Consider the following 17,220-nt stretch of genomic DNA (forward strand, 5'->3'; position numbering starts at 1 on the left):
TTACAAATAGCTGAGAAAAGAAAGAGAAAGGAAGACAGCCTTCAGAATGGGAGAAAATAATAGCAAATGAAGCAACTGACAAATAATCTCAAAAATATACAAGCAACTCCTACAGCTCAAATCCAGAAAAATAAATGACCCAATCAAAAAATGGGCCAAAGAACTAAATAGACATTTCTCCAAAGAAGACATACAGATGGCTAACAAACACATGAAAAGATGCTCAACATCACTCATTATCAGAGAAATGCAAATCAAAACCACTATGAGGTACCATTTCACGCCAGTCAGAATGGCTGCGATCTAAAAGTCTACAAGCAATAAATGCTGGAGAGGGTGTGGAGAAGGGGGAACCCTCTTGCACTGTTGGTGGGAATGCAAACTAGTACAGCCACTATGGAGAACAGTGTGGAGATTCCTTAAAAAACTGGAAATAGAACTGCCTTATGATCCAGCAATCCCACTGCTGGGCATACACACTGAGGAAACCAGAAGGGAAAGAGACACGTGTACCCTAATGTTCATCGAAGCACTGTTTATAATAGCCAGGACATGGAAGCAACCTAGATGTCCATCAGCAGATGAATGGATAAGAAAGCCTTGGTACATATACACAATGGAGTATTACTCAGCCATTAAAAAGAATAGATTTGAATCAGTTCTAATGAGGTGGATGAAACTGGAGCCTACTATACAGAGTGAAGTAAGCCAGAAAGAAAAACACCAATACAGTATACTAATGCATATATATGGAATTTAGAAAGATGGTAACAATAACCCTGTGTACGAGACAGCAAAAGAGACATTAATGTATAGATCAGTCTTATGGACTCTGTGGGAGAGGGAGAGGGTGGGGAGATTTGGGAGAATGGCATTGAAACATGTATAATATCATGTATGAAACGAGTTGCCAGTCCAGGTTCGACGCATGACACTGGATGCTTGGGGCTGGTGCACTGGGAAAACCCAGAGGGAGGGTATGGGGAGGGAGGAGGGAGGAGGGTTCGGATTCATTTCGATATTTGGCAAAACCAATACAATATTGTAAAGTTTAAGAATAAAATTAAAAAAAGAAAGAGAAAGGAAAGGCAATGCAGAAAGGGAAAGATACATCCAACTGAATGCAGAGTTTCAGAGAATGGCAAGGAGAGATAAGAAAGCCTTCTTTAGTGAACAATGCCAAGAAATACAGGAAAACAATAGAATGGGAAAGACTAGAAATCAAGGTATAGATTGCTGACCGAGAACTTGCATTTTTAATGAATTCCTAGGTGATACTGATGTTACCATTTTGGGAGGCACAGAATTGAAGCAACTTTAAATATTAGTGTTGTAGGAAGGGGGACCCCTTCCAGGGCCCGAAACTGGGCTCTTGTCTAATACTTGGAAATGAATTGTCTGAGGAGACACATGTGCTGACAAAGCAAGAGACTTTATTGGGAAAGGGCACCCAGGTGGCGAGCAGCAGGGTAAGGGAACCCAGGAGAACTGCTCTGCCACGTGGCTCCCAGTCTCAGGTTTTATGGTGATGGGATTAGTCTCCGGGTGGTCTTTGGCCAATCATTCTAATTCAGAGTCTTTCCTGGTGACTCAGCCAAGATGGATGCTAGTGAGAGGGATTCTGGGAAGTGGACGGACAGGAGGTGTCTCCTTTAGACTTTTCCCGAACTCTTCCTGTTGGCGGTGGCTTATTAGTTCCGTATTCCTTATCAAGATCTCCTGTCCTAAAACAACTCATGCAAATTGTTACTATGGTGCCTGGCCAGGGTGGGCGGTTTCAATCAGTGTGCTTCCCTTAACATTAGTACACAAAGAACCCGTATATTAGATATTATCTTTATTATTTAAAGTGAATCTAGGTCCCGGGGAGCCTGCAGGATCAAGAGACCAGCCTACACCCACACAGGCAAGTGTGGGTCTCAAATTACAGACTTCTGAGGGCAGGCGGCACTTGGCCCCAGGCAGTCCCAGAGGTCTGGAGACCGTCCCTTAAGGAAGAAAAGCTCGCGGTGCCTCCCGGCCAATGTCAACCACTAGCGTAAGGTCCGCTCTCCTCCCCAGCCCACCTCCCTCCCGCTCCTCCCTGCGGCCCCTGACCCACCCTGCCGGATGCGGGACAGAAAACACTGTCCGGGAGGCTATGCCGGTGCGTCACCGGCTGGCGCTGGGCCAATGACAGCCCGGGAGAGTGTCGTTTCTTCCGGTCGGGGAGGTGGGGGCCGGAACTTCCTGCGTTTCTGCCCAGCTAGTCGTTTCCCCGGGCTGGGTCGGTGTGCCCCGAGCCGTGGGTCCGGGACTGGGGGTGGGGCTGGGCGGGTACCGCTTCCCAGGCGGTTTTCGGGAACGGGAGGGGAAGGACAGGGAGGCCTTGACCCTTCTCTGCGCTTTTGAACCATCAGTGACCCCCTGGAACGCGGTGTCCGCCAGGGTCCCGCCGCGCCGCGCTCTCCGCGGCACCCGACTCTGGGCGCACTTGACCCGGAGGAGACTGAAGTCCCACCTCGCCCGGGGCCAGGCGCCGTGTCGCTACGCAGAGCCCGCGACACCCGTCTCGGTCACCCGCCTCTGAGGGCTCCTGCGTCCAGGGGCTGCGATGGCGGCGGCTGCGGCGCTGATGGACACAGCGCAGGTGAGTGGAGGGGCTTCAGGCCCGCAGCCGCTCAGCCCTTCATCCTCACGTACTCGCAGCCGCGGGATCAAAGATGGGCATTGCTCTACAACTTGACGTCTTTTTCATCTCTCTGCTTTTGAGTATGGGCTCCTGAGGGTTTGAGAGGGAGCGAGTGGTCACTTGCAGCCTCGGGTCCTGAATCCAGGGCAGGGGTCATAGAGAGCGGGTCCCATTTCTGAACTCTAGTGGATGAGGTGGGAAACGGTTTCCTAGGCAATAGGAACCAGCGGTGTGCAAGTACAGGATGGAGCTGGGAGTGTTCAGAGAGCAGGTGGGCTGAAGTCAGCCTGGAATGGCCGGCTGAGAAGCCTGGCGTCTATTCTGAGAGTGTTGGGAGCCACAGAAGCCACAGAGCAGAGGAGGAAGGTGATGTGATTTACATCCTAACAGGGTCACCTGGATGCCAAGTGGAAAACTGACTGTGGGCTGAGGGTGAAGGTGGGGAGAGCAACCAGTAGCTGCTGCAATACTGCTGGCCAGGTGAGGAGGGCAGGTGATTGCAGGTAGAAGAAGCGATTGGATTCTAGGTAGGTCTTCTAAGTGAGGCTGACCAGATTTTCTGAGGTGGAAACTGAGAAAGAAAAGCAGCGACTCGATGGATTTGGTGTTAGCAGCTGGAAGGATGGATGAACCATCAACTGAGAAGGGAACTTGTTTGTAGGAGGAATTTTCATTGGAAATAGCAGAAGTTACATTTGGGCCATGTTCTGATGTTCCAGGGACCCCTGAGTGGAGTTGAAGCTTGAGCAGCTAGACACACAGTTATGGTGTTTGGGGGAGGCTTAGTTTAGGTTAAGAGACACTGAATATATCAAGGGACATTGGCAGACTATACATAAAATAGAACTCTGACCCACAACCTGCGGCAACCTGGCCAGGAAACAAACCCCCTTATCTACAATAAACAACCCAGGAAGCCATTCTGCTGTAAGTTAGACTTGCAGGAACCCAGATTGCTATCTCTAGTGACAATCCAGGGAGTTAATAATGTCTATAACAGTTGGCCTCAAATAACCAGGACGTAATAACTGACAACTGCTCTCGTTTTTGTTCCAACTTAAGACCAACCAGAAATAGCCAAATATGCACCTCTAACTGGTCACCTAGGATGCTCTGCTTCTAGTTAGTTTGCCTACAGCTTTCGCAGGCCAACAGGGCTTACCTGAAGCCTTCCTTTTTTTTTTTTTTTCCCCACTTATAAAGCTGTCCCATTCCTCTGCCTGCCTTTGAGTCTCTGCCAACATAGGTGGTTGGGAGATGGGGATTGACACATATGCACTATTGATCCTATATATAAAATTGATAACTAATGAGAATCTACTGTATAGCACTGGGAACTCTACTCAGTGCTCTGTAGTGACCTAAATGGAAAGGAAATCCAAATAAGAGGGGATATATGTATACATATAGCTGATTTACTTTGTTGTATGGTGGAAACTAAACATTGTAAAGCAACTATATATCAATAAAATTATTTTTAACAAAAATATTTAAAAATAAAGGGAACACACATAAATTAAAAAAAAAAATCAAAACTTAAGTGGCTAACTCCCTTTCTATAACAAACTCAGAATAAATAGCCTTTAGCTTTCTTGTTTGGTTGGTCTTTATTGTCACAGTGAGAAACACCAGGGACTTCCCTGGAAGTTCAGTGGTTAGGATTCCAGGCTTTCACTGCAGGGGGCATGGGTTTGATCCCTGGTCCAGGAACTAAGATCCCACAAACTGCACTGAGTGCTTAGTCACTCAGTCATGTCTGATTCTTTTGCGACCCCCATGGACCGTAGCCCGCCAGACTCCTCTGTCCAGGGGATTTTTTCCAGACAAGAATACTGGAGTGGGTTGCCATTTCCTCCTCCAGGGGCTCTTCCCAACCTAGAGACTGAACCCACATCTCCTGTGTCTCCAGCATTGTAGGCTAATTCTTTACTGCTGAGCCATTGGCAAAACCTGTGTGACAAAACAAAAACAAAAACATCCAAAATGTGGCATCTGGTGTGTGGACAAGGGTGTAACTGTGTGTCTGATTTGGAGGGTGGCAGTGACCTTAGGGGGAAGGAGGGAGGAAAGTGGAGCCTGAGAACTGGGCATCTTGCTTCGGTACGTTGGCTGGCTTGTTTGGCATCATAGAGGCAGTTGAGGGAGAGTTAGTGTTTGTGGTAGTAGCTGGGTGGGGAGAGGGGGTCTGTGTGTAGGGAAAAGTGTGTCTGGCAGCTGGCCAAATTTTCCTGGGGGCTTAGATACGAAAGGAGGTCTGAGGCTTGATGATGATGGAAGTAGCGCTCAGTGAGGCCTCGGCTGGTGCTCGTTTGGCCATCTGCATTCTCACCAGGCCTTTGTGGACCCTCGAGGGAACCATGGGATTTTCAGTCAGGCTGGAGAACCAAGGGGCAGATGGGGCAAGCTGGGAGAGCTATTAGACCCTGGTGGGTGGGGGCAGGAGGACTGGCTTTGAATAAGTGATGGTGAAGGGATAGAATGTGCCATACAGAGAAGCGAGGGGTCTGCTGTAGTCCCGGGTAGCTTGGATTGAAGCTAGGATCATGGCCAGGTTGGGAGGCCTTCACCTCAAGGGTGGATGTTGCCCTTGGCAGTGGGAGTCATAGAAGGTCTGGGGCAGGTTGGGATCGTAGTTGTATTTGTCTAGAATTCTCTGGATGCTGTCAGGGAGGGGGAAATTTCTCTCTCTACCTCTTGTTTGAGTTCTCGTGGATGCACTAATAAAAATAATTAGCATAAGGCACATTAACAGGAGAAAAATACATTTTAATGTAAGTGAAGTCAGAAATGGGACCTAAAAAGTGGCCAAAGTCAGCATCTTTTACTTATTAGACAAACAATACCTTTGTGAGTAATCAACTGGACAAAGGAACTTAGATTTTGGGTGCCCAATTATGAAGAATCTAAACAAAGTTTGGGCTTCAGGTAGTAAATTAAAGAAGTAACAAGGTTTACTTATATAGGTTTCTTGGTCCAAATTCCCTCCCTTTGGCAATAAAGGTGTGCTTTACCTCCAGATACAGGGGGTGCACTTTTAAATAGTTTTTTTTTTTTTTAAATATCTTGACCCAGTTTATTTTATGTATTTATTTATTTATTTTACTTTTTGGCCATGTGTGACATGTGGGATCTTAGTTCCCTGACCAGGGGTCAAACCTGTGCCCCCTGCAGTGGAAGTGCAGAGTCTTAACCGTTGGACCTCCAGGGAGTGCACTTTTTACGTAGAAATTAATTTTCTGTTTTCAGGGAGACAGAAATGTGGGTCACAGTATTCCTCTTGTGTTGGCTGTTTCTTCAGTAATTTTAATTCAAAATAATCAATAGGCCATTGAGGCACATTTTGGGGAGGCCTACACTAGACCCCTAGAGAAGGCAATGGCAACCCATTCCAGTACTCTTGCCTGGAAAATCCCACGGACGGAGGAGCCTGGTAGGCTGCAGTCCATGGGGTCGTGAAGAGTCAGACACGACTGAAGTGACTTAGCAGCTTAGCAGCAGCACTCTAGGCCCCAGTAGTTCCCTCTCTGGAACTTCCTCTGTGGAAAGAGAACAGGTAAGAGGAGTTCTCCAGCTTACTGAGGGCTTCCCAGGTGGTGCTAATGTTAAAGAATCCACCTGCTAATGTAGGAGACATAAGAGAGGTGGGTTCAGTTGCTGGGTGGGGAAGAGCCACTGGAGTAGAAAATGGCACTCCACACCAGTATTCTTGCCTTGAGAATTCCATTGACAGAGGAGACTGGCAGGCCACAGCCCATGGGATCACAAAGAGCTGGACACGACTGAGCGTCTGAGTACCAGTTCATTGAAGCAGATTGTTAGTTCTGAGAAGAGGTCAGTTCAGGAAAACAATTATACCTCATTTCAGGAGGCAGTGATGCAGATGGGCTCCAGAAGCTAGGCCTATGGTAAAAGCGATCAGGTAATGAGACATTTCTAGGAAAACAAAAGAAAACAAAGGGTTAGTGTTTGGAGCCAATTATAAACCAGTTTCTGACATCAGGATGCAGTCAAGAAGATTTCTAGATGTCAGGGTCGAAGCATCTTTTGCAGTTTGAAATGTCTCTGATGTCACCAGGTGTTCAAGAATGCTTTCTAAGTGGCTCATACAGCAGCAAGCATGAAGATTGTTTAAATATGAGCTGTTGTGGCAATTTCTCTGAAATTTCTATCAAGTTGTCTAGCTTCAATTTTCAAGGCATGAGGAAAAGGGCAGTTTTAGTTCTCAATTATTCCAGGTCAAAAGGGTGGGAGAAAATTGGAAACATTAACGAGTTGTAGCCAGATATTGGATGAAATTAGAACACTTCAGGATCTAGTCCAGATTTCAAGTAAACAGCAAAACCTCAATGAAACTGCTGCTGCTGCTGCTAAGTCGCTTCAGTCGTGTCCGACTCTGTGCGACCCCAGAGACAGCAACCCACCAGGCTCCCCCGTCCCTGGGATTCTCCAGGCAAGAACACTGGAGTGGGCTGCCATTTCCTTCTCCAATGCATGAAAGTGAAAAGTGAAAGTGAAGTCGCTCAGTCGTGCCTGACTCTTAGCGACCCCATGGACTGCAGCCTACCAGGCTCCTCCATCCGTGGGATTTTCCAGGCAAGAGTACTGGAGTGGGGTGCCATTGCCTTCTCGTCAATGAAACTAACAGTACTAAAATCATACATACAAGGGTTCAATTTAGAACCAGGGTTTAATCCCCGGTCAGGGAACTAAGATCCTGCAAGCTATGGTGCAGCTAAAAAGAAAAATAATGAAATAAAGTCAAGTTCTTTCAAATTGTTTGATCGTATCTGAGTCTGTGTGTATTTCTCAAATATGACTTTCCAGTCAAAGGCCTTGATAAGATAACCAATATTTCTAATTGTGTTCTATTTTAAGGAGAACAGAGTCTTATTGAACTTTTCCAAATGTAATTATATTGTTAAGAAAATAAGAATACTCATGAGAGTTTCTGAATTCTGGAGCAATCAGGTGGGGAGAAAAAAATGTTTCATTTTTGCTTACAAAGGTATGCTGTGCCATGTTTAGTCACTTAGTCGTGTCTGACTCTTTGCGACCCTGTGGACTGTAGCCAGCCAGGCTCCTCTTTCTATGGATATTCTCCTGGCAAAAATACTGGAGTGGGTTGCCATTTCCTTCTCCAGGGGATCTTCCCAACCCAGGGAGGAACCCAGGTCTCCCGCATTGCAGGAGGATTCTTTACCATCTGAGCCACTAGGGAAGCCCAAGAATACTGGAGTGGGTAGCCTATCCCTTTTCCAGGGGAACTTTCTGACCCAGGAATAGAACCAGGATCTCCTGCACTGCAGGTGGATTCTTTACCAGCTGAGCTACCAAGAAGTACGATTCACCAAACTGCTGTAAATCTTTTTAAAATAATTCCTTGCATTTGGAAAACAAAAGATTAAAAAAAGTAATATTGTATTTTAAACAAAAAGTCATAAAAACTATAATCATATTCATTAGTTCATTCAATTCCGTGTAATTAATTTTTGTTCCTCTTTGTGTCCAGTTCTTCCATTAGTTCTGTTGACTTTGCCTGATGATTAAGCGTGAGGGTAACAGTGATATTCCAAGGAGTTTGTGAGATTTTTGTTAAGGCTTGAATGATTTGCCCAGTGAGGTGGGTGCCTTGATCACTGGAGATTATGTAAGTTATACCCCAAATAGAAAATACATTATAAAAAATTGTTTCTTTGCCCCTGTGGTGTCATCAGTCTTGTAGCAAGGGAAGGCTTCAACCCATCTGGAAAGCATACATGTAATAATAAGAACATTCTGATAAACCATACTTAGTGGCAGTTGAATGATGTCCAGCTGCAGGTGCTCAAAGGGTCCAGAGAGAAGAGGTCTGAGGCACCTGGGGCAAAAATAGTTTTTCCCAGGGTTATGGACCTGAAAGGTCAGACATCACTGATAGGGTGTTTTTTCAGTTTTATAGAGTTCTCCCTGCCAATGTCTATTTAAATGCACCTTAAATGCATGATGGTGAGTGAAGGAATGCAGGGGGAAAAAATGAGATTTGCCAGGGAGCTGGGGAGAACTAAGTAGCCATCTTGGTTTTCCCATAGCTCTGACTATTTGTTTAGTTTGCAACTATTGTTTACCTATTTTAATTTCTCTTATTCAGTAGCATACTGTTGCCTTGGTACAAGGATATCAGGATGGCAAAAGTCTGGCAAGAAGGGGTCAGGATTTTTGCAGAAGCAGAATGGATTTTGTTCACATGTGCCACAGTCTGTATAAATTCTGTTGCTACTGCCTTCGCTTGAAGGTCAGTTAGGGCATTTCTCTGATACTTGGGTTCAATTCCTTTAGTCTGAGCCTCCATCTTGATGACAGATAACATTTTATGCCAGGACATATATGACTTCAGGAATTTCACCTTATTTCTGGAACACTTAGAACACATACCTATATAGACACAACATAAAGAAGATGATAACAATTTCCACATAATTTAACGTATCAAATATAGCTGATTAATATCTTTTTATAAGGAGAAAGAATAAATCTTTGAGGTATTTTAGATATATATCTAAAAACTATCTCATCTCTCAAAGTCCTAAATCAAAAAGATTTCATTTACAATTTGATTTGAGGGAAGTTTGTCAAAAGTATTTTTAAAAATTGGACTTTGTCAAATAGATCTTCACAGCAATGCTTCGTTATCCATTCAACGAAACTTAACAATTAAAACCTTCGGCAAATATAAATGGTTATGTAGTTCTGAGCAAAATTTAGCTCTTTTAATAGCAATAGATTTACTCAATGAATCAAAGAACTGATAAAGACAACAGAACATAAGTAATTATTTTGACAAGACAGAAGATCTTTGGTGTTTTCCTAAGTATATTATTTAAAGGTAAAGAAAAGCCTTTCATAATCTCTGATTATCAAGAGCAGACCAACAGGAAAACAAAACTTTGTTCTTTTAATAGAAAACCAAATTCCAATTTTTACTGTTTTACTTTGATATTAAAACTTATTTGTTTAACTAAATCCATTCCAATCTTATTCAATCATGACCACATATAAAATTCCTTTCTAAAGACTCCTTTATGCACAATCCTACAGAATTTCATTTTAGTTTATCCCTTGTTTTCTTTCCCATTTAGAAGAAACTAGCTTTAGGACAAAATTACTTTCATTTTCCTTAACAAAAACACCTCCACACCTTATTTTTCCTCTTCCCCAAACACATTCTATTTCTATTATTGTATCTGGCAGCTTTAACCACATATTTAATTGGAATCCTCAATCCTTTGAAATCTTAATTTTTTAGTGAAAATAAAGAAGTAAACAGCTGTAAATTTTATTAACATTTTGTGGCTTGGCAAATTTATAAGTACATTGTATAATTTCTAGAAACATATGCTATTTCATAGTACAGTCTTTCAATAAAGCGCAAGATATATTCACCAGAGCCAAACATACTTAATCTGTCTGTAATGAGAGGCCAAAAGTACATATAAACTTAGACTTTAGCAATTAATGTTTCAGTACTTTATCTTACTTGGAAATGATCTAGGCATCCAACAAATTCCCATCATTTAATTTAACATAGCAAAACATAGGGTATAACTTACCAAATGGATTTATGGAGTTATTTAAGTGGACATACTGTAACACAATTATTGTTTAAAAATCTACCTAAAAACTGATCACATTTACATCTATTTTATATATTTATTTTTATTTATTTTTCCTGTCAAGTTGCATGGTTTACAGGATCTTAGTTCCCTGATCAAGGATTGGCCTGGGCCATGGCAACAAATCCTAATGACTGGGTCACCAGGGAATTCCCTAATTTATTTGTTTTTAACAATTATACTTAGATTACTCATAAAAATTTCATAAGACTTTAAAATAATCATTATTCTAAGTTTGTTTGTTTGGTGACAAACTTTGCAACAGAGGCAATGAGCCCATTTGACTAATAAACCCAGGTAGAACAAGTTGTTTACATTATATTTAATGTTAAATTTGAGATATTCCTGTATTAATTTAACCAACAAGTTTAAAAGTAGCTCTTATTTACTAAAGATTATCCTAAATATATGAACTTGAAAGATATTTGTTTTTTTTATTACATATTTGAGAATTTTTATATAAGTGCTTATTTTTATAAGCCAATTAAATAAAGGCCTTTTAGAAATTAATTTTGGCAGTGCCATCAGAGGTAGCATACACATATGGACTTACAGACAGACACAACCAAAGAACTCATAGTTCTCATTTTAAAACTTTAATCATGAATCAAGTACAACATAAAACTTACGCATGTGTGCTCAGTCTATTAGTCATGTCTGACTCTTAGCAACTCCATGGACTGGGGCCTGCCAGGTTCCTCTGTCCATGGAATTTTCCAGGCAAGAATACTGAAAAGGGTTACCATTTCTTACTCCAGGGGATCTTCTCGATCCAGGGATCAAACCCAAGAGACTCTTGAGTCTCCTGCATTGGCAGGTGAATTCTTTACCACTGCACCACCGGGGAAGCATATAAAATTTGCTAGTTTATAAGTAACAGTTGGAATAAATTAGATTATTTGCTCGGATTGTGTCCTTTGAGGAGAAGACAAATAAGATATGTATTTGCCTTTGGCAAACAGTTTTAAGGAGGTTGTGACTTAGAGTTTCAGCAAGAGAGGCTTTTTAGCAGTTGGGGTTTTAAAAAGTCTCTCTCTCTCTCTCTCTCTCTCTCTTTTCAATTTCAAGTTTTACTAATTGAGCTAATCTAGGCTCAGGCTCAGTGGGCTGTGTTTACATTCAAAAAACATGATAAGGTTTATAACTTGAAGAGACAGAAAAAGAAAATATGCTTTCTCCTAGGAGTTTTGGAGTATCTTTGTCTATTATCATATGCCTTAGGGTAATTATTAGGGGCCCTGCATTTCAGACCCAGAGCTCAACTGGTATCTCTCTGCCTACTTGCCTGTGGGTATTGCTGTGGACTGACACAGCAGTCATAGAAGGTGTGGAACCGGGGTCTGAGATCTCCTCTGTGTTGGGGAGCTGGGGAGGAGGGTGAACAGTGAACAGAGAGGGAATCCTGAGGAAAGAAGCTGATCATGGAATGAACTGTATCCATCATCATGGCAGGGCTGTGTGACCTTTGAGGACGTGACCATTTACTTCTCCCCGGAGGAGTGGGGACTCCTTGATGAGGCTCAGAGACTCCTGTACTGTGATGTGATGCTGGAGAACTTTGCACTGATCGCCTCCCTTGGTAAGGCTTTTACACCCACCCAGGTGTCCTGAGCTCATCTCCGCCCATTCCCTCTTCCCAAGAGGTGGTTCTTTCCTTCCCACAGCTGCGCTGTGGGCATTGCTTCCTCCCCTCCCCACTGCCTTTGTTTTTGGGGCTATGATGGGTCTTTGTTGAAATGTTCAGGCTTCTCTATTTGCAGTGAGTGGGGTTCTCTAGTTGTGGTGTGCAGCATGTGGGTTCTTAGTTCCCCGACCAAGAATTGAACCCAAGTCCCCTGCATTGGGAAGTAGATTCTTAACCACTGGACCACCAGGGAAGTCCTCCCACCTCTTCAGGTATATGTGCTGTGGATCCAGAGCTGAACTGTGTGCAGGGTCCCATGCTCTCCCCAAGCAGCCTCAACACCTACTGTCTCAAAGCCTGGTGGGGAAGGGTCCTAGAAGGAGGAGTCTTGTGGTCAGCCCAGCAGATCCTGTCTGACTCAGCCACGGATCTCCTGGATGATTGTTCAGATCTCTGACAGTTCTGTTTGGCTCCTTTGCTTTAGCTAACATTGCCTAAGGCCTGACTGCCAGGAACTCTAGGCACTTATGTGGTCACTGTTTGCCATGACCACTGGGATGTTCCTGCCAGATCTCCCTTGTGTGTTCCTTTTGTAATTATGTTTCCTTTCCTGTGTTCTATTGTGGGATAATTCACCTGGGCAAAGTGCTGGTCCCTTATCTGCTCCATCTTCCCCCTAGGACTTGCATCTTTCAGGTCTCACATAGTTGCCCAGCTGGAGATGGGGGCAGAGCCCTGGGTGCCTGACCAAGCGGACATGACTTCAGCCATGGCAAGAGGGGTGTATAGAGGGCTTGGCTCAGGTAAGTGTGCGTGGGGGAGCATGTGACATCACTACTGTCTTCAAATCATACCTGACACTTTTCTTGTGTTCATCATTCTTTTGGTGCCAAGCCAATGGGCTTATATCTTTTCTACCTTGCCTTTCCTATTTTTGGTATGTTGACCACTGGTCATTTCTTCTCTGATTGGGGCCTTTTCCAGTCAGGGGCCCTTTTCCAGTCCTGTGGCCACTGCTGAGTTTTCCAAATTTGTTGGCATACTGAGTGTAGCACTTTCACAGCATCATCTTTCAGGGTTTGAAATAGCTCAACTGGACTTCCGTCACCTCCACTAGCTTTGTTTGTAGTGATGCTTTCTAAGGCCCACTTGACTTCACATTCCAGGATGTCTGGCTCTAGGTGAGTGATCACACCATCGTGATCATCTGGGTCATGAAGATCTTTTTTGTACAGTTCTTCTGTGTATTCTTGCCACCTCTTCTTAATATCTTCTGCTTCTGTTAGGTTTCTACTATTTCTGTCCTTTATCGAGCCAATCTTTGCATGAAATGTTCCCTTGGTATCTCTAATATTCTTGAAGAGATCTCTAGTCTTTCCCATTCTGTTGTTTTCCTCTATTTCTTTGCATTGATAGCTGAGGAAGGCTTTCTTATCTCTTCTTGCTATTCTTTGGAACTCTGCATTCAGATGCTGATATCTTTCCTTTTTTCCTTTGCTTTTCACTTCTCTTCTTTTCACAGCTATTTGCTAGGCCTCCCCAGACAGCCATTTTGCTTTTTTGCATTTCTTTTCCATGGAGATGGTCTTGATCCCTGTCTCCTGTACAATGTCACAAACCTCCATCCATAGTTCTTCAGGCACTCTATCTATCAGATCTAGTCCCTTAAATCTATTTCTCACTTCCACTGTATAATCATAAGGGATTTCATTTAGGTCATACCTGAATGGTCTAGTGGTTTTCCCTACTTTCTTTAATTTCAGTCTGAATTTGGCAATAAGGAGCTCATGATCTGAGCCACTGTCAGCTCCTGGTCTTGTTTTTGTTGACTTCTCCATCTTTGGCTGCAAAGAATATAATCAGTCTGATTTTGGTGTTGACCATCTGGTGATGTCCATGTGTAGAGTCTTCTCTTGTGTTGTTGGAAGAGGGTGTTTGCTATGACCAGTGCGTTCTCTTGGCAAAACTCTATTAGCCTTTGCCCTGCTTCATTCCGTATTCCAAGGCCAAATCTGCCTGTTACTCCAGGTGTTTCTTGACTTCCTACTTTTGCATTCCAGGCCCCTATAATGAAAAGGACACCTTTTTTGGGTGTTAGTTCTAAAAGGTCTTGTAGATCTTCATAGAACCGTTCAACTTCAGCTTCTTCAGCATTCCTGGTTGGGACATAGACTTGGATTACTGTGATATTGAAAGGTTTGCCTTGGAAACGAACAGAGATCATTCTGTCATTTTTGAAATTGCATCCAAGTACTGCATTTCGGACTCTTTTGTTGACTATGATGGCCACTCCATTTCTTCTGAGGGATTCCTGCCCACAGTAGTAGATATAATGGTCATCTGAGTTAAAGTCACCCATTCCAGTCCATTTTAATTTGCTGATGCCTAGAATGTCGACATTCACTCTTGCCATCTCCTGTTTGACCACTTCCAATTTGCCTTGATTCATGGACCTGACATTCCAGGTTCCTATGCGATATTGCTCTTTACAGCATCAGACCTTGCTTCTATCAGCAGTCCCATCCACAACTGGGTATTGTTTTTGCTTTGGCTCCATCCCTTCATTCTTTCTGGAGTTATTTCTCCACTGATCTGCAGTATCATATTGGGCACCTACCGACCTGGGGAGTTCCTCTTTCAGTATCCTATCATTTTGCCTTTTCATACTGTTCATGGGGTTCTCAAGGCCAGAATACTGAAGTGCTTTGCCATTCCCTTCTCCAGTGGACCATATTCTGTCAGACCTCTCTACCATGCCCCACCCATCTTGGCTGGCCCCACAGGGCGTGGCTTAGTTTCATTGCGTTAGACAAGGCTGTTGTCCTAGTGTGATTAGATTGACTAGTTTTCTGTGATTATGGTTTCAGTGTGTCTGCCCTCTGATGCCCTCTTGCAACACCTACAGTCTTACTTGGGTTTCTTTTACCTTGGACGTGGGGTATCTCTTCACGGCTGCTCCAGCAATGCGCAGCCGCTGCTCCTTACCTTGGATGAGGGATATCTTCTCACTGCCACCCCTCCTGACCTTGAACATGGAGTAGCTCCTCTAGGCACTCTTGCACCCGCACAGCCACTGCTGCATGGATGTGGGATTGCTGTTCTCGGCAGCCGTCCCTGACCTCCGGCTTCTGGTATGACCTCCCTTATTTCATGAGCTTACCGGCCCAGGACTGCTGGGAAGACCATTCCTTATTTTGACCTTAGGCCTCTCATCTTGCCAACAGTCCCATGGACTCATTCCTGGGTCAGACTTGCATTTGTGATTGGATTGTTTCCTTCCATGAAAATTAACATGAATATCACCAGCATTTCTCTACTTTCAGATTTTTACTGTGGAACAGAGAGTGAGGAATCACCTGCTGAGCTCAGTGTTTCTGTAGAAGTGTCACAGAACATGAACTCCAAGGCAGTTTCATCCACCCAGAAGGGCTACCCCTGTAACCTGTGTGGCCTCCACTTGAAAGACATTCTATATCTGGCTAAACATCGGGCAACACATTCCAAGCAGAAACCACATGTGCATGAGGCACATAGGAAAGAATTGAAGTTCAACGCCCACTTTCACCAGCCACAGATGCAGCAGAATGTGGACAAGTCTATTGGAAGGAATGAAGGCAGGGCCTTGCTTGTGAAAAGCTTCAGATATGACACATCAAAGAAATCTTTCACATTCAGGGAGAATGGGAAGGCCTCTGTGGCCAGATATGGTTTTCTCCAGCATCAGGTCACTACCAGTGTGGGGGAGCCAGAACAGAGCTCTGAAAGTGTGGTGGATTTTCCCACTGTGCAACTCCATAAGAAGTGCAGTGAATTTGAGAATGCTGTCAGTGACAAACTTTCGCTTGTTCAGCAGAGAACCCACACTGGAGAAAGGTCTTATGAGTGCAACAAATGTGGGATATTCTTCAGCTGTGCTGCTGGCCTCTTTCAACACCAGAGAGATCATAATCGAGGAAAGCCTTATGAGTGTGGCGAATGTGGGAAATTCTTCAGCCAGCACTCCAGTCTCATTAAACATCAGAGAGTTCACACTGGTGAAAGCCCTCACGTGTGCAGCGAGTGTGGCAAATTCTTTAGTCGAAGTTCTAATCTTATTCAACATAAGAGGGTTCACACTGGAGAAAAGCCTTATGAATGCAGTGAGTGTGGGAAGTTCTTCAGGCAACGCTCGAACCTTATTCATCATAAGAGGATTCATACTGGTAAAAGTGCTCATGAGTGCAGTGAGTGTGGAAAATCCTTCAACTGCAACTCCAGCCTAATTAAACACTGGAGAGTTCATACTGGAGAAAAACCTTACAAGTGCAATGAATGTGGGAAATTCTTTAGCCGCTTTGATGGACTTGTTCAACATCAGATAGTTCATACAGGTGAACGACCGTACAGATGCAGCGTATGTGGGAAAGCCTTCCGCCGGAGCTCTGACCTCATGAATCATCAGCGAGTCCACACTGGTGAAAGACCTTATGAGTGCAGTGAATGTGGGAAAACCTTCAGACGAAGTTCTAATCTGAGGCAGCATCGGAAAGTTCACAAACCAGATAAGACATATAAATGCAATGAATGTGGAAAAGCCTTCAGCCAAAGGTCTACTCTCATCCAGCATCAGAAAATTCACGCTAGAGAAAAGAGTACAAAGGATGTTCTCCCTCCTTCAGCACAACAGCACCTCCTAGAGATGAACTCTGAGAGTGGTCTTTATGAAGGAGCTGTCAGCCAGAAGTTAAACCTTGTTCATCCAAATATCTATGCTGGAGAGATTCCCAATGGATGCTAAATAAATTGGAAGCTTTCTGGAGAAAGCATACATTTTCTGATCCCAAATTTTGTCAGAGTTTTTGTCACTGCTAGTATCTGTGGAAGAAGTCATCTCAGCTCTACCCACTGGCAGGTCTCCAGAGTGTGTGCCAGCCACTTCCTGTTCTCAGAGAAGACAGGCCTCTGTTTCCTCTTTTGAGACGGAATTGTGAGTAGCCTGAGGCCATAGGAAGATGTCTTCCCTTCCACTGTGACTGCTTTAGCTGTGATCATGACCCATCTTTGCCATGAAGACCTGATCTGGGTCCTACTGGCAGCTTGCAGAGGTTTCCCTTTTCCAAGGACATTGTTGATCTTGTATGATGCTCATGATGGATTCATCCAGCTTCCACATTATCCATCCTTGACTTTACATTGCTCTGGTTTGGGTGATAAGGGCCTTATTGATAAAATCACCTTTAATCTCCTGTATTCTGACAACTGTGTGGAGTGGGTTGAGAACAGGATGAAGGTCTTGC

The 17,220-nt window shown here is 43.9% G+C and overlaps 1 protein-coding gene across 1 annotated transcript; it reads left to right on the top strand.

The window, feature by feature from the left end:
- Window positions 1-1,921: 1,921 nt before the first annotated feature.
- Window positions 1,922-16,768, top strand: ZNF792 (zinc finger protein 792). The gene is made up of 5 exons (XM_027514244.1): window positions 1,922-2,043; window positions 2,400-2,629; window positions 11,773-11,899; window positions 12,625-12,747; window positions 15,268-16,768. The coding sequence occupies exons 2-5, from the start codon at window positions 2,594-2,596 to the stop codon at window positions 16,719-16,721; spliced, it is 1,740 nt and encodes a 579-aa protein (XP_027370045.1). The 5' UTR covers window positions 1,922-2,043; window positions 2,400-2,593; the 3' UTR covers window positions 16,722-16,768.
- Window positions 16,769-17,220: the final 452 nt, after the last annotated feature.

Source organism: Bos indicus x Bos taurus, chromosome 18 (assembly GCF_003369695.1).
Source record: "Bos indicus x Bos taurus breed Angus x Brahman F1 hybrid chromosome 18, Bos_hybrid_MaternalHap_v2.0, whole genome shotgun sequence".
NCBI classification, from domain to species: Eukaryota; Metazoa; Chordata; class Mammalia; order Artiodactyla; family Bovidae; genus Bos; species Bos indicus x Bos taurus.